At 43.4% G+C, this 23743-nt stretch overlaps 2 protein-coding genes across 3 annotated transcripts; both read left to right on the forward strand.

Annotated features, from left to right (window-relative positions):
* The first annotated feature begins 995 nt into the window (after window positions 1-995).
* Window positions 996-9781, forward strand: SLC35E1 (solute carrier family 35 member E1). The gene is made up of 6 exons (XM_032203472.1): window positions 996-1413; window positions 2258-2328; window positions 2697-2834; window positions 3622-3747; window positions 4215-4460; window positions 4865-9781. Exons 1-6 carry the CDS (start codon window positions 996-998, stop codon window positions 5096-5098), a joined length of 1233 nt encoding a protein of 410 aa, XP_032059363.1. The 3' UTR covers window positions 5099-9781.
* Window positions 9782-10833: 1052 nt separating this feature from the next.
* Window positions 10834-23735, forward strand: CHERP (calcium homeostasis endoplasmic reticulum protein). Of its 2 annotated transcripts, none has more exons than XM_032203470.1 (18): window positions 10834-10900; window positions 11017-11190; window positions 11728-11912; window positions 12706-12843; window positions 13061-13212; window positions 13581-13692; window positions 14051-14140; window positions 14774-15008; window positions 15379-15557; window positions 15963-16359; window positions 18266-18504; window positions 19299-19432; window positions 19716-19802; window positions 20104-20253; window positions 20382-20498; window positions 21001-21095; window positions 21642-21827; window positions 23042-23735. In XM_032203470.1, exons 1-18 carry the CDS (start codon window positions 10876-10878, stop codon window positions 23044-23046), a joined length of 2700 nt encoding a protein of 899 aa, XP_032059361.1. In that variant the 5' UTR covers window positions 10834-10875; the 3' UTR covers window positions 23047-23735. The 2 variants fall into 2 exon arrangements, with proteins under 2 accessions (XP_032059361.1, XP_032059360.1); XM_032203469.1 differs by lacking the exon at window positions 23042-23735 and adding an exon at window positions 22624-23029.
* The last annotated feature ends 8 nt before the right edge of the window (window positions 23736-23743 follow it).

Raw genomic sequence — 23743 nt, forward strand, 5'->3', positions numbered from 1 at the left:
TGATGCTCACTTTGCTTGAGGGAGCTTCAGGTATTGGACCCAGCCCTTTCCCTAGTGGTACAAAATCGCTAGAGAAATTCACTCACAATGCAAGCTTTAAATCTTGTTACGTACCTAGTTTGTTTCTGCTGTAAGGGTCAATTCACTTGGATATGATCCAGGGTGAGATGAGGCTTGACAATCTTTATTTCAGCATGCTAGTATAACCAGTTCTGTGAGCTCCAAAAAAATGTGAATAAGTTTACAAGGTGATTTTTTTGTCAATTTTGTAAACAAGTTCAAATGAAGTTTACCATGTGCGTTATCTGCTGTGTACTCTCATTTTTGCATGAACTCAGTTTCTCTGCTACTGGATTCTCTGACCTGCTTTACAGGCTTTATGCTTCTAGTCCTAAAATCTTAATTTAAGAAGGCTGTCATCTCTTCTCGGTGAATGACATGAAATGGCTCATCCCCAAATCTTCTGGGAGTCACCATTCCCTAAAGTGCATGTTTTTAGAGGTACATTAACAGTGTAGAAATGTCTTTTGGAGGAGTGCATGGATGACAGGGGGTGTAGAACCCCCTCCTGCTTGACAGGTACTCATCTCTCATTTAACATACCCACCGTTACACCTCCCTCGAGTTTCTTTTAGAGCTCCCGTGCCTCTGAGGACGTGACTTTCCCTCAGTCACAGCCCTGCCTGTCCCTCCCTCACAGCGCCCTGCCCGCGCTTCTGCACCCCCTAGGCGCTTTCCAGCGCCGCCAGCACCCCTACCACCCCCTTCACGCCACAAAAAACACCTCAGAAAACCCACCCGGGGCCTCTTTTTGTCCTCCCCTTTCTCTCCCGGGCTACTTTTAACCCGAGCCGCGGGAGCTGAGGGGGGGGGTTACGGGAGGCCCCTGCCGGCCCCCGTAGGCGCTGAGGCGGCGGCCGCGGCCGGGCCCGCCCCGGGAAGCGACGCGTTGGCGGCGGTGACGTCTCGGCGGCGGCCGGGGGGAGCACGGAGCCATGGCGGCGGCCCCGCTGACGGCCCCGGGCGGCTCCGGGCCGGCGGCGGCGGCGGCTGTGGGGGCGGCAACGGCAGGAGGGGGACGAGGAGGCCGCGGGCCGGCCCTACGGGAAGGCGCCCGGGTGTCAGCGCTCTGCCTGGCTTGGTACGGGCTGAGCGCCGGCGGTAACGTGGTGAACAAGCTGCTGCTCGGCGGCTTCCCCCGGCCCGTCACCGTCTCCCTCTTCCACATCCTGGGGCTCTGCGGCCTCCTGCCGCCGCTGCTGAGGGCCTGGCGGGTGCCGCCGGCCGGCCCGGCCCAGCTGCCGCCCCGCGCCTACCCCCGCTACATCCTGCCCCTGGCTTTCGGCAAGTATTTCGCCTCCGTCTCGGCCCACGTCTCGCTCTGGAGGGTGCCGGTGTCCTACGCGCACACAGGTGAGGGCCTGGAGGGGGTGTGGAAGGGGATCTGGGTCCTGGGATTCCTGTGGGGGCTTCCCTGTGTGGCCCCGGGGGGGGTCCTGGGGTGCTGGGGGTGCTCGTTGTGGTGCCCCGGGGGGTGATGTGAGGCCTGGTGGGTGCTCGGAGGGTGCTGGACCCTTCTGTGTGCTTGTGCTGGTGCCTGTTTGGCGACTTGAAGGCCTGAACAGGTTCCTGTGGGTGTCCCACGTAGTGACGTGAATCATAAAGTGGTTTGGGTTGGAGAGAACCCAAGAGCTCCCCCAGCTCCAACCCCCTGCCACAGGGACGCCACCCACCGGGTCAGGGTGCTCAGGGCCTCATCCAGCCTAATCCTGAACGCTTCCAGGGGTGGGGCATCCACAGCCACTCTGGGCAACCTGTGCCAGTGCCTCACCACCCTCTGAGTGTAGAAAAGCCTTGTATGCCCTCATACAAGGGTCCAGTGTAGCGTTGTAGGGCCCGGTGTGTGTTTGTGTGGCTGCCTGGCATGGGGTCCTGGTCCCCAGTACGTGCTCACACCAATGCAGGGACCCAGAGCCTTAAATGTGCTCAGGTGGGTGCCTGCTGCAGCTCCCCTGCCCCAGCATGTGCTCGTACAGGTGCTTGCTGCAGTGTCCCCGAGCACCACAAAGGGCGTCCCACGTTTGTATGGCTGCCCAGAGCAGTGACAAGGGATGACCCCGCGTGGGCTGAGGTTCTGGCTGTGGTGGGACCAGAGCTGAGCCCCTGCTCCATCCCTAGTGCTCGCCCTCTGCTGACGGTCTGTAACGGAGCTGGCCCAATCTTTGCATCCCCACCGAAATTTTCTTTCCGTTCTCAGTAAAAGCGACGATGCCAATATGGGTGGTTCTTCTTTCCCGGATCATAATGAAGGAAAAGCAGACGACGAAGGTGCGGACAGGTTTGCTGAGGTTTCTTCTCTTGCTGGTTTTTGTGGTGTGCTTTGCTGGCTGGGATCAGGAAGGCTTGGCTTTGGTCACCTGGGTGAATTTTGTGGTTGAAATTAGATTACATGGTTCCTTTTCCTTTTAACACATCTAAACATTGAGCAAGGTGATGCTCTCCAACATACTGGAGTTGTTCTGGCATTTATTGTAGTTGCTTTGTTTCCTCGAGGCACAACAATATAAAAGCTGATCCCTTGATCTGTTGCTTTATTCTTCTCTCTCCTTTCTTCCCCAGATCAGCAGTAAATATAAACTCACTTAAAATGAAAATTATTAGAAGATGCAAGCTGTTCTTTTCTATTCCTTTTTCAGGTATACTTGTCTCTGATCCCCATAATAACTGGGGTCCTGTTGGCCACAGTCACCGAACTTTCCTTTGACATGTGGGGACTCATCAGTGCACTTGCTGCTACTCTGTGCTTTTCACTTCAGAATATCTTCTCAAAGAAGGTAACAGCTTTGCTGTTCGTGGTATTGGTCAGTAGTGTCACCCTTCAGAGGAGTAGCATGTATTTTCCAGTACAGAGGGATGATGATGATGTTGACTTTCCTAGAGTCATAGGATGGTTTGGGTTGGAAGGAACCTTGAAGTCCATCTTGTTCCACCCCCTACCATGGGCATGACCCCTCCTGCCAGCCCAGGCTGCCCAAAGCCCCGTCCAGCCTGGCCTTGGGCACTGCCTCTCTGAGCAGTCTGTGCTGCCCTAAATCTCTCCTTTAGTTTAAAACTGTTATCCTTGATTGTTACACACTCTGGTGAAGTCTCTCCCCATCTTTCCTGTAAGCCCTGTCTTCTGACAGTTTGATAGTGCTTAAATATAACAGTTTGTTGAAAATTTTTAACATACCTTGCTGTATCAAATCGCTTTCCTGTGGTGAATGAGTCAGTGTCAACACAGGACACTCCTTGAAGCCTTAGAAACAAAGAGGCGAAGTTAAAAGGTGTGGCTTGAATGTTACAAAATGATTTCTGGTTTGTAGAGCCTTTTAAATGTGTGTTGTTAATACTAAGATAGTCACCAGTGAAGAAACCATTGTTTTTCGGAAAGACATCTGTTTTTCTTTGGTCGTCCTTATTGGGAATTCATACCATAACAGTATTTACAAATTTAATATTGTAATATTTACAATATTACAGTAATAAATTAGTATTTATTCGTGGTGTATCTGTCTGTCTGAGGTTGTTACCATTACATGGCTACTGAATCTTTGCTGATTACATGGTGTGTTTCCTAAGGTGTTAAGAGATTCCCGAATACATCATCTTCGGTTGCTGAACATACTTGGGTGCCATGCTGTGTTCTTCATGATCCCGACATGGGTTTTGGTTGATCTTTCTTCCTTCTTAGTAGAGAATGACTTGGTAAGTGTTACGTTTGGGAAACTGTCTGCAATTAAGACAGGAGGAAAAAAATACATCCATACAAAAATGTTCACTTAAATATTTCAGTGTAGTTCCTCATCAGCGTGGAAGGAACTGCTGTGGAATACCTGCAGACTGTTTCACAAAACAATATATGAAACAAGTTTATCATGAGAATTCATGCCAGGGTTAGGAGAGGTAGCATATGTGACAGCTTGAACCTGAGGAACTGAGAGCTGCAGACAGGAACAAATGCACCCAGAGTGCATGTTACGTGTGTGGTGTTTTCGTGTGGTGTTTTCTCAGAATATGTAGTTGCATATTTGGGTGCTACTTAACCATAGGGAAGTTGCAGCTGTTCTTCCTATCGAAAGGCAGGTAAGAAGTGACTCATGTTTTATTTCTGTTACTTTGTCGCTTACCTGAGATAAACCTTTTTTTTCTTGTAACGTTTGTTTTCCTGGCAGAGCACGATGTCTCATTGGTCCTGGACCTTGATGCTACTTATAATCAGTGGATTCTGTAATTTTGCCCAGAATGTCATTGCCTTCAGTATTCTCAACCTGATCAGCCCGCTAAGTTACTCTGTTGCAAATGCCACCAAAAGAATAATGGTCATCACCGTGTCCCTTATAATGCTTCGCAATCCAGTTACTAGCACCAATGTTCTTGGAATGATGACAGCTATCCTAGGAGTCTTCTTATACAACAAGGTAAGGCATTTATCTGTTTGTTTGTTTATTCAGGAAGCTCACTTGAAACAGTCCAGTAGTTTTGAATTATGCCTTTTTGGCTTATTTTATGCGTGGCATAAAACTGAAGCGCTTGGGTCTGGCCGGGTGCTGTTAGGTGTCTAACAAATTTTGATCTTAATATTTTCTTGAAAAATGAAGATTAGGAAGTAACTCACTAAAATATCTTGAGCAGAAGAGAAAAGTAATGATTTGGCATATAGGAAGAATGAGATTTTTATTAGGAGGCACTAGGATTTTAAAATTCTAATAGACGTATATAGGTGTGTCATTTTAAAAGTGTGTGTTTTCTTCCTAGGTCTGAGGATATGTTAGGTAATAACCTAGAAAACCATTCTTTTGTTCATTCTTTCCTTCTTTCCTAGACAAAATACGATGCAAACCAAGAAGCAAAGAAGCAGTTACTTCCAGTTACGACTGGAGACCTTGTGAATTTGGACCGGCATCGAAACACTCCTGAAAAGTCTCAGAATGGACTTACAGCATTTGCACAGCACGGAGACTATCAGTATGGGCGAACCAATATCTTAACAGATCACTTCCAGTACAATCGGCAAAACTATCCAACTACCTACAACTTAAATCGTTTTGATATTTAGAGTCCTGGCGCACAGGTATAGACTGTGATATCAAAGTGTCCCCAACATTATCAGAAACTTTTAGTACATCCATGAATGTAAAGCCATTTTATTGTACAGGTTTTGCAGAAGGGAAGATGCATGTGTAGTGGAAGTGGTACAGACCTTCAGCTTCTGCCGAGCAGATCTTTAAATGTGAAACAGCTAGGTCTGACACTGGAACGAAATGCACAGTGTAGCTCTTGTAGAGAGAGTCTGGTGAACTGCAGGTACAAAACATCAGAGCAAAATATCTGGTGTCACTGCTCCTACTTGGAGTCTGTCAATTGAGTATTCTTTTGGCAGCTAAACTCTGGCCAGTACTTTGTTTCCACACTGATAACGTAACCTTTAATTTGTTCTCTGTTATGTTTTAATGATGCTTAGGGGAAAATTGTAACTAGGCACATTTCTGATTATCAGAATTTGTTGGTTTGGGAGGATTGACGTATGTATATCAGTTGCAGATAAGTAGTCTTGAATTCATCTTGAGCAAAAAACGAAACTTCGTGTGGGTATTAATTATTTCTATGCCTATACCTTCAGTTTTTGATGACAAACCAGAAGTATTTCTGAAAGAATAGACAGTAGGAAGATTGATCCCTTCAAGAAGCATATTTCAAGCTTCATATGTAGAGAAACTGTTTTCTCTAATATCATTATTGTTCCAGTCACTGTAGTTAACAGAGCTTAAGATCCCCATTGTTTTCTGAACAACGTAGTCCTGTAACTTCATACATAGGTCTTCCCTGGCAATACGGAAAACACCTTGACAAATAAAACGTTTGGAATAATGTTACTTTTTTTAACTTGCTTTACACCTCTTATAACACTCTTGTTGGTTAGAAATTGAAAGGCTTAAGGTGTTTTCTTCTCAGTTTTATGCATAAATTATGCTTCCTTATATGATTCATATATTATGAATGCTTGCATTTGAATAATCATCATTCTCAAGAAACAATTAAGTCTTATCTTTTTAGCCCCTAATTGTTTTTTTTAAAGTTTCTTAATTACTGCAGTCGGAGCTGTTTTGTGCATTTTGTCTGACTTCTAATTTCAGCTGAAAGAAGTTACACTTTGTATCCTTCTCTGTTCCTGCAACTCCCCTAGCTCAATTAGTAAATAGCTAAGAAAAAGAATATTTAAATCAGCAGTAAATATATAATTATGGGTAATAAAAACTGATTCAGTCGATATAAATGAACAAAATTCAAGACAAGTTGGTTTGATTATCATGAATTACAGACTGCATTTATGCATGAAAGGAATGAAACCAGTTGAACTTTGGTTTCACTGAATCAGATTATTATTATTATTAATACTTTAGAAAAAAAAAAAAAAAAAAAAAAAAGGTTTTAGGGGCCTTCTTTCCTTAACAGAAAAGCTGTTGTACAGTGAAATTTTTGATAGCATAAATATTGTGTTTTTACTAGAGGTATTAGATACCAGTGACAACGTTTAGGGTGTGGTGCTGTACACAACACTCCCTCCACCTATTTATTGCTTTAAAAATGACCATTTCCGTGATATGAGATGATGATTTGACTCCTTTCTGGATAATAAAGATTTATTTTTAAGGGCAAAGTCAACCTGATCTTATTCTTTTGGCTGACTATGGAGGTAGTTATGTAGATTACCTCCCACAATACAGTCCAAAAGAGGAAATGGTCCATCTGAAACTTCAGAGATGGGTTAAATATGCTGCTAATGTCCGTGAGCAGAACTTCTTGACTTGACTGGAGTTTAATCTGTTCATACTAGGTTAGAACATGGGCTTTTAGTTTATAAAATGTGAATAAATTATTTCCTAACCCCAAATAACAAGGACAAGATTATGAGGAAAAGCATTCTTTCATATGAAATTGCTTTTGCCTATTCCAGTATTAATTTATGTATACTGATTTCTTTTAATACTGTAAAGAGCAACATGTGTATTTCTAAGGCTCACTTCCCAATATTTAAGCGCTGTTACAAAAATGTAGAATCATGTGGACTCTGGATTTGGATTAGATTCTGGCTCTGCACAAGTTTGATTTGAGGATGAAACATTTAGGCTGAGACTTTTGAGAAGAATTTAGATTGTTTGACTGCTTTCAGAGGAAGCTAGCTGGAAACTGTTAGACTCCTGCAAATGCTGGTGTTCTTTGTGCCTCAGTTTCCCTCCTTCGGGGGGGTTGAAATACCAGAAGACAGTAGCAGTGGGGGCCCCAGGGATGTACAGACGTGCTGTGAGTTCATCTGTAAATTTTCTGGTCTGTCTACCACTGTAATATATTCATACAGCTTGGAACTGTTAGTTGGAATAAAGCTCCACATGCCGTATTCACAGATCAGAGATTTCATTAAATATATTTAGATGGCTTGCTCTCTGAAGAACATAACCAGATCTTTTTGCAACTCTTTCAAGAGAGAGCTTGCATGCACGCTTACTGTGGCAGGTTTTAGCTCAGCTTTTTCTGTCAAGAGTACGGTAGCAGATGAGGGCTTTCTGTTGAAATTACCTTGTCCCAAGTTCCAGCCTGGGCTCATGGCCTGACTTTGTCTCTGAAACAGAACTATTGTACTTGCAGAGCAGAAAGGGACTGACCCAAAATAAGGGATATCACACCGGGCCCAGAGTGTGAATCTCTGGGCTTCTTCCCTGGAGCCTGGCTGACAGTGTTCATGCTCTTGTAGTTCACGTCTGTGGTCAGCAGGGATCATTTTGCATGGTACGATGTATAATTAAAACGGTTGAGTGAATCAGTTACAAGAGGTGGTTTTGCTGAGTACCTGAATCCAAGTCCTTAAGCAATATTGCCCACATTCAGGTAAAGGAAGTTTCTGATACTGTTGTAATATATATTTTAATCTTGGACTGCTACAAGATTTTGTTTGGCAAGGTGAAGCATTTGTTTTAACATGGTTTGTAAATTAATGACGTATTTATGTACATAGGTCTGTAGAAAGTATGGAAACACTGGAATAAAAAGGGCATACCTAGACAATCGTGTATAACGACCCTGTTATTAAAGTGAAGGGGGCTGGTTTCATTTTCTTTTTACTTGCAGGAAACTTTGGGAGTGCCATACATTAATACTGGCCACATACGAGAAATCAGATTAATGTTTTGCTAATATGGGTGTGACACCTTACCGGATGTTTACTAAGACTGAAACGAGCATGATTTGGATGCCGTAACTAGTGTTAGGACACTAGTTGCTGGTACCCTTAGAAATGTTTTGATTTCCATTGTGCATTTCTAACATATGTAAATACATCAGAAAATCGGGAAATTTTTGCCAAAACAGTCCTGGATAGTTTAGAAATACCAGTGTGAAAGGATTAATCTCCCCCGCTGTGTGTGGGTTTTCTCTTGATAGCTCCTTAGATCATGTGGTGCTCTGAAGATCTCTTGAAAGCATTTCCCTTGCAGACTGAATTTTAGTACCCAGTAGTGATTAGAGCATCTTTATCATCAGGTAAAATGCTTGGGTGATTTTTTTTTTTTTAACACCTGAAAGTTAAATAAATCAAATTGAGGCAATACTTAGGCTTTGTAGGAGTACACTGATTTGTAAAAACAAGTGTTGGTAATTTGGGGTCAATTCATGATGATTTCTAAACTCAAGACCTTTTCTTTCCAATGTGTGTTCAAAGCCACATTTTTCTGATGTAGCATTTTGCAGCAGAAGAAACTTCTGCCATGTAGCTATTTGTGGAAAAAGGTGCAATACAAATAAAGGGAAAGTTTTGTTTTTCTAAGGCTTCTGTTTCTGAACCATATTGTAAGCTGTTAAAGATAATTTGAAAATATCTTTATGGTGATGGTACAACCTGGTAAAACATTCATTAAACCTGAGATCACAGGTGTATGATAAATCATACTATGTAGATATGCAAATACAAATATGCAGGTGGCAGCCACCACCCATCTTTGTTTTTGTTTTATTTTAGTAGTCCATAAATTGATGTGAGTATAGGTGTTTTTACCAAGAAAATCCCACAATCCTTATGATAGGAAATCCAGCACTTAAGCAAATGCACAGTTTTGTGTTGTTTTCCTCTTCTTATTTCAACTCTTGTTCTGTGAAGCTCCAGATGTTACTTGGTTGGATTGCCCGTGATGCAGCCCTCCAGCATGTGGATCTTGGTACTGAAGCTGGGATCCCCGTATGGGATGAAGGGAAGATATTGCATCGGTCTTTCAGGGCCTGGGACTCTTTCTTGCCTAAAATATATTAGGCGTTCAGATGTTTTTTGACGGACACCTCTGTCAGGTAACTAGCTTTCGAGGCTCTTGGTGGATAAACCATTGCTGCGTGCTGATGGATGTGGCAGCCTGGATGGTGGCAGCATGGGCTCTGATGTGCAAAGCATTTTTGCTGGAAGGCATCATTATGAATTTTGAAAATTTTCTTACTTCTAAATATAAGCTTTAAATAAGATTTAAATATCTTTAATAAGATTTGAACTTAATCTGGTCTTCTGGGATCAGTGTTAATTTCCAGGACTGCAGGGTGATGTAGAATCATGATCAGACTGTATCTGATATTCTTTTTTTCAGTTGTTTCTTGGATACATGAAAACACCCATCTTCTTTCTGAGTTTTTATATTCTGTAGATAATATAGTGGGGTCTTCATGGTATGTCTTGTTAAGAATAAAAAGTTCTACCTTTTTGTGAGGATGTCTGTGAGTCTTATGTATGTGACTGGAAATGCTGAAAAGTGTAATTTAATACCTAAAATTTAAGAAAGTGATTAGATATCCATGTGAGCACTGAATAAAAGTGCTAGAATACTCAGGCTTCCCTTTGGCCTTCTACAATTCATCTCTGGTTCTCCTGTAAATGGTCTTCAAGCATTTTCTAAAAATTGTGTCAGTAAGCAAAGGGAGTTCAGCAATTCCCACCAAGCCTCGTACCTCTTGACTGGGCTGTGAAGCTGATCAGATCAGCACCTTGCTTTTATAGGGATTCTCAAGCTGTCAGATAGTTTTAATCACATTTTGAAAGATAACGGACCATCAGGTGCCAAAGGAAGGATAAGGTAAAGACTAGAAACAACTTGAACATTTAAGTGTGTAAAGAAATGAAGTCGTGTGGAAAGAAACAGTGCTCAGGTGTGAGTTAAATGTCCCTTCATAGGGCAATTAACAGTTATATTTTTCGGTTGGCTGTCCTGAGCTCCCTGCACATCCATGTTCCTAACATTTTTACATCATGTCTGTGGTCTCCCCAAGTGCTGCAGTGATGGATTTTCCCAGATACGCAACAGATGTTGAACGACATTCTTTCTTTTAATGTGCTTTATGGATTTCTGTCAACCTGAGTGCAATTTGGATGTACTTTTAGTTTGGATGTGGATGTACTTTTTAGTTTGGATGTACTTTGGTGTACTTTTAGGGCTTGGTAAGCACAAGAACTAGCTGCTGCAGGAACGGCAGCGAGCGGGGAGCCACCCGCAGCCCAGAAGCAGCTTCCCAGGCTGGGCAGGGCGAGGGGCGAGCCTTGGGGCCGAGACGGCTTCGGAAACCGTGACAGAGCGGCGGGGAAGGGACCGTGAGGGGACCGTGACCACCCCGGATCCTCCCCGGGTGCTGGGGCCTGGCCCCGCCGCCTCAGCCCCTTCCCGCCCCGGGGCCGGGCCCTGTCAGGTTCCCGCCCTTTGCGGTCTCCATAGCGACGCGGCCGTAAAGCGCGGCCGCGCGTGGCGCTTGGCGGCACTTCCGGCCGGTGCGGCCTAGCGGCGGCGGCGGCGCCCCCGTTGTCCCGCAGCCATGGAGATGCCGCTGCCGCCCGACGGTGAGCGCGGCCCCGGGGGGGTCTGAGGGGGGCGAGAGGGGAGAAGGGAAGGTTTGGGAGGGGTGTGAAGGGAGGGAGCGGGCCCGGCGCGGGCTGACGGCGCTGCCTCCCCACAGACCAGGAGCTGCGGAATGTCATCGACAAGCTGGCGCAGTTCGTGGCGCGGAACGGGCCCGAGTTCGAGAAGATGACGATGGAGAAGCAGAAGGAGAACCCCAAATTCTCCTTCCTCTTCGGGGGCGACTTCTACGGCTACTACAAGTACAAACTGGCCTTGGAACAGCAGCAGCGTGAGTGGGGGCCGCGACTCGGGGCCGGCCGAGGGTGGCGGCGGGCCCTGCCCCCCCCCCCCCCCCCCCTCCCCTGCGGCTGCTGCCTCCCGGTCCCCTCTGGGCCCCGGCCCGCGGAGCCGCTTTGCCCCCCCTGGCTTCGCTGTACCCTGCCGGGATCGGTTTGCGGCCTCTTCCTGCCCTCTGAGCTCCAGGTAGATGGCTGAGCCCTGCCCGCGGCTCTGCACGCCTCCCCTTTGAGGGTTTGGAGCTAGGTTGGGCTGTGCTGTGGGCACAGGGGGCACTCGGGAACCGGGAGGTCCCACACAGAGCTCCGGGAGCTGGTCTGGTGTTGGAGACGTTCCTCTCCCATTGAGCAAGGAGTCGCTTGTCCCCCTCATCTCTTTGCACCACCCACCCTTAATTGCACGATTGACATTTTGCATCGAACCATTATGTAAAGAATGAGGGTCTGGAACCAGCACAGCGTTTGTGTATGGGCTGGTGGTAGCAGACTTATATTTGAGGCTTGCTTTAAGAGTTTACTTTGTCTGACAGTGCTGTGCAAGCAAAGTCAAGACATTGAGGCTACAACGCAGATCCAGCCACTGCCCCAACCGTCTCTCCCACCACCGGCTGCTCCCATCCCAGCTCCTCAGGGCACTCCTTCTGTGGAGGAACTTATCCAGCAGAGTCAGTGGAACCTGCAGCAGCAGGAGCAGCATCTCCTTGCCATGAGACAGGTTGGTGTGAAATAAGCACTCATCTGCCTTATCCTAAACTACCCGTGGCTGCAAATATTCAGAGTGAAGGGAGAGAGAAAGGCTTCCATCTGACTGGTGGGTGGTGGGTTTGGGTGTTGGGGAGGAGAGGAGGCATTATTGTACTTATTTTAGTTCCACGGTAATTGCCACCGAATCCTTAGAACAGATGTATGTGATGCTTTAGTAAGATTGGTCCTTGATTAAGATAATATATTTAGTATATGAAAAGCCCTGCTGGTTCACAGAGTGGAAGAAATTGTGACTGCATTTGATGCTGGAGGCTGCTGGGAACTGCGATAAATGTGGTTGTACTTTAGCAGTAGCCTAAAATAATCTTGTACCTCAAGGCAGATTCAGATTTGGGGCGGGAAGGTGCTGTGTACTTGAACTAGGTGTTTTTGCAGGCACCACTTTGCCCTTAATGTTACTGACAACCAAACCGAGGATTTATGGAAGAAGGGAGCACTCCTGAAATATATGTTTAGGACCTGTCTGCAATTATTTTTTTCAATGAAGGAGGGACATAAGAAGCAGAAATGAATACAGTTTTTTTTTTTTTTTTTTTTTTTTTCCCCAAAGAATGAGAATAGTCTTCTTAAAAACAAATAATCAAAACGTTTATGTGTGATAACATTGCCTGTAAAGGGTCTTGGTCTTTGAGAGAGCTGCTTGTGGTTAAGAGGCTAAGAGGCCTGGGCTACAGCAGCTTAGTTTTCTAAAAGAAAATGGGATGTAATTTAATTTTATTTTATAACTTTATTTTTTTTTTCAGGAACAAGTCACATCAGCAGTGGCCCTTGCAATAGAGCAGCAGATGCAGAAAGTTTTGGAGGAAACCCAGTTAGATATGAATGAATTTGACAACCTGTTGCAGCCAATAATCGACACGTGCACAAAAGATGCAATCTCAGTAAGTGATGTTAGTCTGAGCACTTACTTGGTGCTGTTGTGGATTAGGAACAATCGGAATTTTGGGATTGTATAGAAAATAACTATGTTTTGTATGGTAGGCAAGAAAATTACCTGAAAATTTCTCTTCTGGCAGTTATTTCAGTGTTCTAGGGAGTCCTTATGATGTGAACACTTTAGACCAGCTTTTTTTTTTTTTTTTCTTTCTTTTCTCTAAGGCTGGCAAGAACTGGATGTTTAGTAATGCAAAATCTCCTGCACACTGTGAGCTGATGGCTGGGCACCTGCGAAATCGTATAACAGCAGAAGGAGCTCACTTTGAGCTTCGCTTGCACCTGATTTACTTAATTAATGATGTATTGCATCACTGGTAAGGATTAAATTGTGTTTTTCAGTTTTATGTTTTGATTAATTGGGTGAAAGCTGTCTCTGCTACATATATTCTTTGACTAGTCACCTTTTATTTTTAATGTATTCATTATTTTTAGCAGATGCCTTAACATCTGTAGCTGGCACAAAGATCTGGTGCTTTAATAATCAAATTAAACTTTTATCTAATTTGTATATTTTTATTCAAGTTAAGGCTGTACAGTAAAAATGTAAAGGAGGGAACTCTATATCTATGAATCTTTTGGTACAGTGGAAGCTGGGAGGAATTGATTTGCAATGCTTTTAATGCTATATTTAATGCTATAGTGAACAGCAGTAACTCTTCTCCTTCCCCTTCCTTTTTTGAAGCCAGCGGAAGCAAGCACGGGATCTCCTGGCTGCTTTACAGAAGGTGGTTGTACCTATTTATTGTACCAGTTTTTTAGCAGTGGAGGAGGATAAGCAACAGAAAATTGCCAGAGTGAGTATCTGGTTTTAGTTTAACTATGCTTTGCTTTGTTAGGTTAATGCCAGGCAAATTCACAACTACAAGGACAGAAGAGGACTGCTGAGATGTTTTTAGTCTGGCTGTCTTCACAAAATCTTTTCACAGGACGTGCTTTGCATTTGAACCTATTTGAAGTACAACCTAAGAGTACTTAGCTTTAGCTATTACTAAAAGGTTGAATGCATTTGAATCTTTGGTGGTTCCAAATACAACTGAGTAAATCCTAGGTCTTTTGATAAAGCTGGAAATATTTTACAAAAAAAAAAATTGCCTCAATTTTTCTGTGATTGTTCATCAATTCTAAGCACCTTTCACTCTTGAATTTATGCAGCTTCTTCAACTATGGGAGAAAAATGGATACTTTGATGAGTCAATTATTCAGCAGTTACAGAGCCCAGCTCTTGGACTTGGCCAGTACCAGGTTAGCCACAAAAGAAAAGTTACTCTTTTCAAAATATGCCTGTAAATATGAAAATTTAGGAAATGTTTTTCGTTTTGAAAGGCAACTATTAACACTCCTCCTCCTCCTCCCTATTGAAGTTGTTTACAAGGGATTACAGAAAATGTGAAACGTTACCTTGTTCCTTCAAACATTCAATAATCTGGCTGTTGCTATGGTCCCAGAAAGTACTTGCATTAGTAACTATTACATTTCAGTCAAGCTTATTTCTGAGTGTTCTTTTTTTATGGAAATTGATTCTTGATAAAGGGGTACTAAAGAAACCATACCTTTAAATTGTATACGCTGCCATAGCTTTAAATTTTATATGCTAAGCATTAAAATTGTTTTGGCAGTGGGAGGTACTCATTTTTAGCATTAATAATGAATGCTGTTGGTTTTAGCTGTATTTGAAAGCTAGACTTAATATGGACAGTGGATTCTGTCCTGCAGAGAATATTTCAGAGCTTCATAGTGTGACCAGGTCCTTCTGCCAGCAGAGTTATTTCGTGGAAGGTGGGGGGAGTGTAATATAGGAGATTCTGAATGAGCTCATAGGGGATCTGTTTTACGTGCAGCACTAACTTTGTTCTCCTCAATTTCTCACTTTATCAGGCAAATTTGATCACTGAGTATGCAACAGTAGTACAGCCTGTACAGGTTGCCTTCCAACAGCAGATACAGAACCTAAAAACTCAACACGAAGAGTTTGTAAACAGTTTAACGCAGCAGCAGCAGCAACAAATACAAATTCCACCTCTGGAGAATGAGGTGAAATCAACCCCACCGCCTCAAGCCCCCACAGCAGCACCAGCCTCAGCTCCGCCATCTGCTCCAGTTACACAAGCAGGTACTAACCTGTTCTGGGGACCTGTGCAGAAACCAGTGGGTGGAAAAAATTAAGAGACTTGTTTTTATATTTTTTTTTATCTATTTATTTCCCTACATTTTGCTTGTGAGCTACTGTGCTTTGCTAGTTTGTTTCAAACAGATTCAGGCTTCTGCCTGGATCCTTGCATCTGGTGCAGTCTGATGCTTGAATATAAATGAGGAAAGAAGTTATGAGTGTTAGAAATCTGTCAGAAATCTCTCTCACAGTAGTAGATTTCTGTAAAATGTGACTATGTACCCAGCAAAATTCTAATGGAGTCTTGTAAGTGTGCTGGTGTTAGTAACTGCCTGTGACCTGGATGCTTCTAACTGTCTCCAATTTGTTTCAGATGATGGTAAATCTCAGATGCCCATAGGTGGTTCTTCAGAGTATGACGCGACAGGGTCTGGAGTGCAGGATCCTGCCTCTGGTGGACCTCGTGGCCCTGGATCTCACGATCAGATTCCTCCAAATAAACCACCGTGGTTTGACCAACCTCACCCTGTTGCACCATGGGGTCAACAGCAGGTATCAAGCACTGTTCTGAAATGAGATGTAGGGGGAGGTGGAACTTCACCTATTCAGAAACTCCATCTTGGGAGCGGGAGTGTTTTGAAAAGCTGGGAAGGTTATACATTCAGATTAAAATCCAAAGCTTTCTTATTCTCAGCATAGCTGAAAGCAAAGTTTAGGCTGGATTTCAGGTTGTCAGCTACTGCACTTTTCCATATGAATGAGCAGAACAAGAAGTGCTGTCTTCAAGTTCAGCACTGAGTTCCCTAGCAATTTAGTTTCAGAGAAGAGACAGGAAGAGTCCACAGCTGTTCAGAAATATTTTTGAAATTGTCTGCAGGCAATATTTACTTTAAAAGGTAGAATGTTTTTATCGCTTTCTTGTAGCCTAATGACCAGGCTCATTACTTTTACCACCAGGGACCACCTCACTGTCCTCCATGGAATAACAACCATGAAGGAATGTGGAACGAACAGAGAGATCAAGGCTGGAACAACCAGCGAGAGACGCCGTGGAACAACCAGCCCGATCCTTCTTGGAACAACCAGTTTGAAGCCCCGTGGAACAACCAGCACGAACAACCTCCATGGGGTGGGGGTCAAAGGGAACCTCCATTTCGAATGCAGCGGCCACCTCACTTCAGAGGCCCATTTCCTCCACATCAGCAACATCCCCAATTCAACCAGCCCCCGCATCCGCATAATTTCAACCGCTTTCCACCTCGCTTCATGCAGGATGATTTTCCACCTCGCCATCCCTTTGAAAGGCCTCCTTATCCTCATCGTTTTGATTACCCCCAGGGGGATTTTCCTCAAGGTAAAGTGTGTGCTGGGCCAGGTTTTCTTACGTTGCAATACTGATTGCTGTTACAAACTGTAGTGCTTTGGGGTGACAGCATACTCTTGGTGGAGTGCTCAGGTTTTCCTGAGAAATACTGAGTTTTTGGGTTTGGGAAGCTACAACTAACTGACTCAGTAGGAAATATGTGCAGAATTGGATGCTTCCTTGCTTCTTGTCTTCCTTCCACAACCAGGATAACCAGAAACTGTAATCCAAGCTCAAGTCAGTGGCTCTTTGGGTACTCTTTTTGTGACTATTTCATTTTAAAAATAGCCCAGAGGTGAGAGGCGGGATTTACCTCCAAATTCAGTTCTTTGTACGTCAGGCTGTAGGTGAGGTCTCTTTAGCTAGGTCTTCCCTAGATAGAAGAGGTTGGAGGAAGGCAGGATGGAAGCATTTTTTCTTGTGTATCCATGGTCTTCTCTTCCGCTCTTTATTTTTAGAGAAAAGCTCTCAGTTGTCTGTCTCGTGCGTGGCTAGCGTTGTGTGGCTTGGTGTAGTGTCTGGTGAAATGATCCTTCCCTTCCTCGTTGGGTTTGCTCTCTCGCTGGAACACGGGGATGTCTGAGAACGTAGTCGGGGCACTGTGTGCCTGCCCTTTGTGGCTTGGGTTTGGCTGCAGGCCCCCGCTGAAGTCTGGTGGTGGTCTGCCCTGATTTAGTTTCTATTTAGTTTTCCACATCCAGAAGTTATGATCATTCTGGAATGATCATTGTCAACATAGTATCTAAAGATCCCTGTGGTTCTGTGTGACAAGTAACTTTAAAAATGGCAATGTAGGAGTTGCTATTTTAAGCATAAAAGATTTCTATTTCCCCAAGTCCCAAAAAGGTTGAAAACCAATGAATTATGTATTTAGGATTGTGTCTAACTTCTCCAGTAAAGATTTTTTTTTTTTTTTTTTAAGAGCTGTGGTAGTGAGTAGGAAGAACAGCTTTTCTTGTCTGGGTGAGGTGTGTGTGGGGAAATTAAGGTTTTTCAGCTCAAAAAAGATGCTGTGTTTTGGGTTGTATTGATGACCCGGAACATCTGTTGTATCATGCAAAGATGTTGGAGGAGGGGAATCTACTAAACCAGCTAAAATTAGGAAAGTGACGAAGCAATGACAGCGCAGCCTACGTTCAAATCCTAATAAAGATGAGTCAAATAGCAGAGGCTGAGGACTGTGTGGTGGCTGTAGTGACTTCCTGGAAAAGCCGTTGGTCCCCCTGCAGCAGGTATTGATTTTCAGTCTTCCCTTTTTTCTGCGGAGCGCAGTGAGTTCAGCAGGGTCTCCTGGCATTCATGGCAAATGGTTTGTCCATCAGTGACTGGATGGATGCCTCTCACTCCTACTTTAACAGGATATTATCTCTACCTCTTCTTGAAACACTGCTTTAAACTTCTTTCAAGCATTTTCTTGTCACCTACTCATGTGAGTTAATTCCTGCCATGTTTCTTTCTTTATGTATAATGATTTGGCATAGAGGCAGTGTGTATTACGGATCTGTTTAGGTTGATGCTAAGCCATGATTGTGTGTTTAGGCTTCAGAAATAGATCCCGTCAGCAGCTGGCCTGCTGCATCTGAAACTTTTTGTTCTTGAGCATCTTTCTTGTGGTACTTTTTGACCACAGTATGTCCCAAAGTAAGCAGTGGCTTAGAGTTAGCTTCCTGTTGTCTTGAGAGTGGCTGCTGTAGCCAGAAAAAGAGATGCACTGCAAGATTTCTGTGAACATGAGGCTGGCTACAGGTCCTAGTTCTTCCGTTCTGTTGCTTTTCTTGATCTACAAGGTGCCAAGATTTGTTTTTAGGATAAACGTGCTAATTGACGTACACTGCTCTTATTGCCTTTCCCTTCTCTGTAGCTAAGTAAAATGTTTTAACCCTCCCACTCTGTGCAGAAATTGGACCTCCTCATCATCACCCTGGTCACAGATTGCCTCATCCTGGAATCAGCGAGCATCCTCCCTGGGGAGGGCCACAGCACCCTGATTTCGGGCCTCCCCCACATGGATTTAACGGGCAGCCTCCTCACATGCGGCGACAGGGCCCCCCTCACATGAACCATGATGATCCCAGTCTGGTGCCAAACGTTCCCTACTTTGATCTTCCTGCTGGACTGATGGCTCCGCTTGTAAAAGTAAGTGCTTGAAATTGGGCCCTGACTGGTAGGATTAAAAGATCAAAATCCCACAGTGAATATTATGGGTAGTTTAACGTGTACATTTTCGATTTCACATCTTTCCCTCCAGCAGCCCTCAGGCTCAGCACGTTGTTGTATGGGCGGGTGGTGAGGGAAGGCAGTGAAAATGGTAAAAACTTGGTGTTGTGTCCCAGTGAAAGCCAGTTGAGCCTATATCTGTGAAAGACTCATTTTTTTCAAAGTCTTACCCCCAGTGATTTTCAGATGGGCAGAGAGACCCTGCAGTTCTGATGGGGCCACTGTGCACTAGTTTTGGTATTCAGAATTTTCTTACAAAGATGTTTTGCAACACTAGTGTTATATGTGCCAAGAATGGTAGCGAACATGCACCTGTATCAGCATCTTGGGGGATATTTGCATTTATCATTCTGTGTTTGAGATGAACAAGTAGGTCTATTCCATCTCTTGACTTCGTGTTACTCAGCATACACCAGCTTTTACCAGGTTTCCATCCAGGCACTGTTATCACAGAGGTGGATAGATAAGATGTGTGTTTTATCTACCTGGTGATCCAGATAATGCTCCAATAGGTGTTGTGCTGGCTTATAGAAATCAAAATGGTTGTGATAGCACAAGGAAGCAGTGGGTCATCTGCAGAATCCTTATTGCTGGACCATTTTTAATCCAATAGTGAATTGTGAGGTCCCTACACAGTTAAATCTATATTTATCTCTTCAGGGTAGCAACCCCATGACACATGACAAGAATGTAATTTGTTTTGTTTCCGGCAGCTTGAAGATCATGAGTATAAACCTTTAGATCCTAAAGATATACGTCTTCCACCCCCAATGCCCCCCAGTGAGAGACTACTGGCTGCGGTTGAGGCATTTTATAGTCCACCATCTCATGACAGGCCTAGAAACAGGTAAGAGTAGGTATAGCTAACAATATGGTAAGGAAAATGCCCTACGAAGCTGTCTCAAAACAAGAAGTGCCTCTCTCTCCTTCGCCTGTGTCTTGGTTCTTCTAATGCTGAAAATAAGTGCTCTTGTTGTATTTTAAACTGTTTGATCTTGCACTGAGATGTGTGAGACCTTTCTGCCCGGGCCCTTTGTTCCCTACAAAATCTAGAGGAAATCCTTAATTGCTCCGTGGATCAAAGTAGAGTTTTACTGATGTTGGTTCTATGTGTGGTTGATTTATTGCAGTGAAGGCTGGGAGCAGAACGGACTGTACGAATTCTTCAGAGCTAAAATGAGAGCGAGACGGAGGAAAGGTCAGGAGAAGAGAAATAGGTGAGAGATCTGTCTGGTGCCTTCTGATGCATGCTGTTCATTTGGAAGGTGCTAGGATCACCTCAGACTAGTATAAGAAAAATCTGTTCAGCAGTATGTTGGTGGAATTAACTGGATTTTAAGTTGCTGGAAATTCTAATCCGTAGAAAATAGTTTTGTTTTTTTCACACTTAGGTTTTGATTGGATTGTTTGCAGAAATATAGTGCTTTTGTGTAATTTGAGTTTGATCAAAGCTACATTTGCATTTCTCAAGTATCTCCAAGGAATTTCACTGGAGTTTCTCTGCCTTTATCTGTGCAGTGGGCCTTCTCGGTCTCGCAGTCGGTCTAAAAGCCGAGGTCGTTCATCCTCCCGGTCCAATTCACGATCTTCAAAATCATCTGGCTCCTATTCAAGGTCACGATCTCGCTCTTGCTCTCGGTCACGATCCTATTCACGCTCTCAGTCCAGGTACAGTGCAATGGGATGAATCTCAGGAAGTCAGAGGCAGTAGGAAACAACCTTCAGGGCTGAAAAAAGAACCCTGGATGTTGCTTCGGAAACTTGTGCGTCTGATCTCACGTGCTGTCTTTTTCCAGAAGCCGGAGCAGGTCCCGCTCTTCCCATAGCCGCTCGCGATCACGGTCACGGTCCAGATCAAAATCTTACTCCCCAGGAAGGCGGCGCCGGTCCCGGTCTCGCAGCCCCACTCCTCCGTAAGCTTTTATTTGTTTATTTCTCTTTTTACCTGGACTGTTCAGATAAGTATCATAAAGGGTACTTTTCTCGTAAACTGAGTGCATTAAGTATTTCACCAATAGTAGAAAGGATGACAAGCAGATTTGGTAATAGTGTTTGTGCTATTTCTGTATATATATAGAGAAAATATTACCATTTTGTGATGGCTTTATAACAAAACACTGTGCAGCTGTGAAGGCCTTATAAGCCTTCCTAGAATGGGGGAAAAATCCTCCAAGAGCTCTTTGTGTGAGGAAGACTAGTGTTTGATTTCTCCCTTGTACCGAGAAGCAGATAAGGTTTGTTGGCACCTTTAAAACTCCATAACCTAATAGCTTTATAAAAAAAAAAAAAAAAGATCGTAAAATGAATGGGATTATACTGGATGTTAATATTTAACAAGATTTAAAGTCCCTTGCACTGGGTCAGAACAGTATTGCTTGTTTTTAATTTCCTTTTTTTTTTTTTTTATTTCCTTAGTTCTTCTGCTGGTTTGGGCTCCAGTTCTGGGCCTCCTATACCAGAATCAAGACTTGGAGAAGAAAATAAAGGCCATCAGATGCTAGTGAAAATGGGTAAGGTACTGGTTTGGAATATAAGCCAGGAAACACAATCAGGCACTCAGCTCTTGGACATCATTAATTTTTGCACATTCCTAAGTATTGTCCCTTTCAGCACCTTCATATTCTGAGGACAGAGTAAGGATATTCAGAGATGTAAGTACATAAAACGTGAAACAACGATGGCAGTTGCCCTTCTGGGAAGGATGTAGAAGACAGGGATGTGAGTTTGGCATCAAATAGGATTCAGCTACCTGGAGTTTCATCTCCCAACAGTGTAGATCAGCATCTGACCAAACAGATTGGGCTTGCATTGTCTTTCCCCTTGACCTCTTAAATGTTCTTAGGGATAGCGTTAATGTTTCTCTACTCCCAGACTTGCTGCATGTTAATGCTTTCAGGAAAAAAAAAAAAAAGAACACGGTTCATATATTGTTTCAGACTGTTATCCTGCTACATTGAATGGACGTTTTCTTTAGCTGTTTTCATGATGTTTGCTTATTCTGCAGAATTCTAGTAATACAATAGGTACAGGATTGCAATGTTGTGTCCCTTCTGCAGGATGGAGTGGGTCTGGTGGATTGGGAGCCAAGGAGCAAGGAATTCAGGATCCAATTAAAGGAGGGGATATCCGAGACAAATGGGATCAATATAAAGGAGTGGGAGTTGCATTAGATGACCCTTATGAAAACTACCGAAGAAATAAAAGTTACTCATTTATCGCACGCATGAAGGCCAGAGATGAATGTAAGTGAATGTTGCTAAGCAATTTAAAAAAACGTTCAGACTTATTAATGATATTTGTCCTATTTAGAGTTTTACTGTAGAGTATAAACTCAATTTTGAGTATTTCTTCATTCTTTCTAATATAATGGATTTAAAAAAAAAATCAACAAGGTAAGTAGACACACTCTGATTAACTCTGCATCTTTCCCTTTTCAGGGTTATGTTGTATTCTAATTTCTGAAACGTTATTAGCTTGTTTTGTGCAAGCCACATCATGGCTTCAACACCGGTAGCCTCTATCTTTAAATCTTATCCTTCAAAAAATAGGATTGTCGTAAAAGTAGCAGAGGGAGCCATACCACAGGATGGATGGCTGCCAAAGCAGGAAGGAGGTCTGTGTGGTTGGAATGAAGCTGGCCCACGCTTACTGTTTGGCCCTGCCCAACTCCTAGTTTCCTACAGTTAGTGCTGTGTTCTGTCAAACCCAGAACTGGCAATAAAAATCATAGTAGTGCAGTTTCAGAAAGGGTGCAAAGTGGAGGTGCTTCTTAGGAGATGGAGAGAATTACCCGAGTGATAGATTTTTGCAGAGAGTCTGTGTTACATTAAACTAAACAGTAATTAAAACGAAAAAAACTGGCATGCCAGTTGAAAAGTCACTTCTACCTATGGCCGCAGTAGATCTATATAATAAAACGAATTAACGTAAAGCTCAAAAGGAAAAAATCCTTATTAATAAAGCCCTCATTCCATGAAACATTTCGGACAGCTTAGGTGACTGCAGAATGTGTAAGCGCTCTTTTCCCTATTGTTTCAGTGAAGCGTGAAACGCAAGACCCTCCACCACCTGAATAAGACTCTCTGAAGAAAGATGTCTTGCATCTTCTACAAAACATTAAACTTGTATAAATCCGGATTAAAGTCTGGAGGAAGTGACAAAAGAATTACTTTTAAAACTATGGTGAAAAATGGAAAGCTATGACATGTACTTCAACACTTGTGATTTAGTGTTTAAAAAGGCCAGTCATTACTATGACATGTCTAGCACGTTTAAGAATTTCCATTTTATTTTGCAAAATTTTTTAATTAGTTAGCCATTTTATACTAGACTTAAGCCCCAGTCAAGCTCTCCCCTGGTCAAAGATTGTGATTCACTCATTCCTGTGGAATACAGACGTTATCTGATATGGTTATATGTCTCTAGTTCCATAATGTATGTTTATTTCTCTCAAAAGGTTAATTCTATTTGAAGTGGAGGGGTGCTGCCTTGGGATCAAGTCAGACTGATGCTGAGCAGTGTATCCTAATGTCTAAATGGGGAATGAAGCATCTAGTTCCAGTACAGGTGACCTATGAGCACTGTGCAAGCTTGTTAGAACCTACCATACAACTTAACGCCCCTACACACCAGCTGCTGCAGTCACAACTCTGTTCAGAACACGAGGGTTAACTGTTCTAGCTTTTCAAGCGCTCTAAGGGATGTTCAATGCTTTGTAATGGAAGACATTCTTTAAGCTTTTTATATTTTTGTATATACCCTTTAATAAAAGCTAATTAGTTCAATAGAAGAGAATCAATTTTCTCTGCTCTGCAAGTTTCTAACAGTGAAATGTTATTGGAAACTTCCTTTAACCTAAATGAGAAAAAAAAAAACTTTTGTAACTGTTTCCAGAGACCACCAGCTAAAGATATTAGGCCCTTACACTGCACTTCCACTCCAGAGGTCTGCGTGGTGGTAACCTCTTCCCAGAGTAATTTGTTTGTATAGCAGAAACCCTCTTAAAACCATTCAGTTAATATGGTGAAATATCAGTTTGTTCTAGATCTACTGTAGTTGTGGAACTGTAACTGTCTGTGAATCAGCATACAACACCTGTATGTTATCAACTTGTGAATTTTATTGTTTTGCCTTCCAATAAACACTTTTTTTAATAAAA

Source organism: Aythya fuligula, chromosome 26 (genome assembly GCF_009819795.1).
Source record: "Aythya fuligula isolate bAytFul2 chromosome 26, bAytFul2.pri, whole genome shotgun sequence".
Taxonomy (NCBI): domain Eukaryota; kingdom Metazoa; phylum Chordata; class Aves; order Anseriformes; family Anatidae; genus Aythya; species Aythya fuligula.

What these genes read in the sequence shown, in the direction of transcription:
- SLC35E1 (XM_032203472.1), top strand. Translation starts at nt 996, where the DNA reads ATGGCGGCGGCCCCGCTGACGGCCCCGGGCGGCTCCGGGCCGGCGGCG. An exon ending in TCTTAGTAGAGAATGACTTG is followed by an intron (nt 3,748 to 4,214) that starts GTAAGTGTTACG and finishes TTTTCCTGGCAG; the next exon opens with AGCACGATGTCTCATTGGTC. An exon ending in GAGTCTTCTTATACAACAAG is followed by an intron (nt 4,461 to 4,864) that starts GTAAGGCATTTA and finishes CTTCTTTCCTAG; the next exon opens with ACAAAATACGATGCAAACCA.
- CHERP (XM_032203469.1), top strand. Translation starts at nt 10,876, where the DNA reads ATGGAGATGCCGCTGCCGCCCGACG. An exon ending in GATGCCGCTGCCGCCCGACG is followed by an intron (nt 10,901 to 11,016) that starts GTGAGCGCGGCC and finishes GCCTCCCCACAG; the next exon opens with ACCAGGAGCTGCGGAATGTC. An exon ending in ATCTCCTTGCCATGAGACAG is followed by an intron (nt 11,913 to 12,705) that starts GTTGGTGTGAAA and finishes TTTTTTTTTCAG; the next exon opens with GAACAAGTCACATCAGCAGT.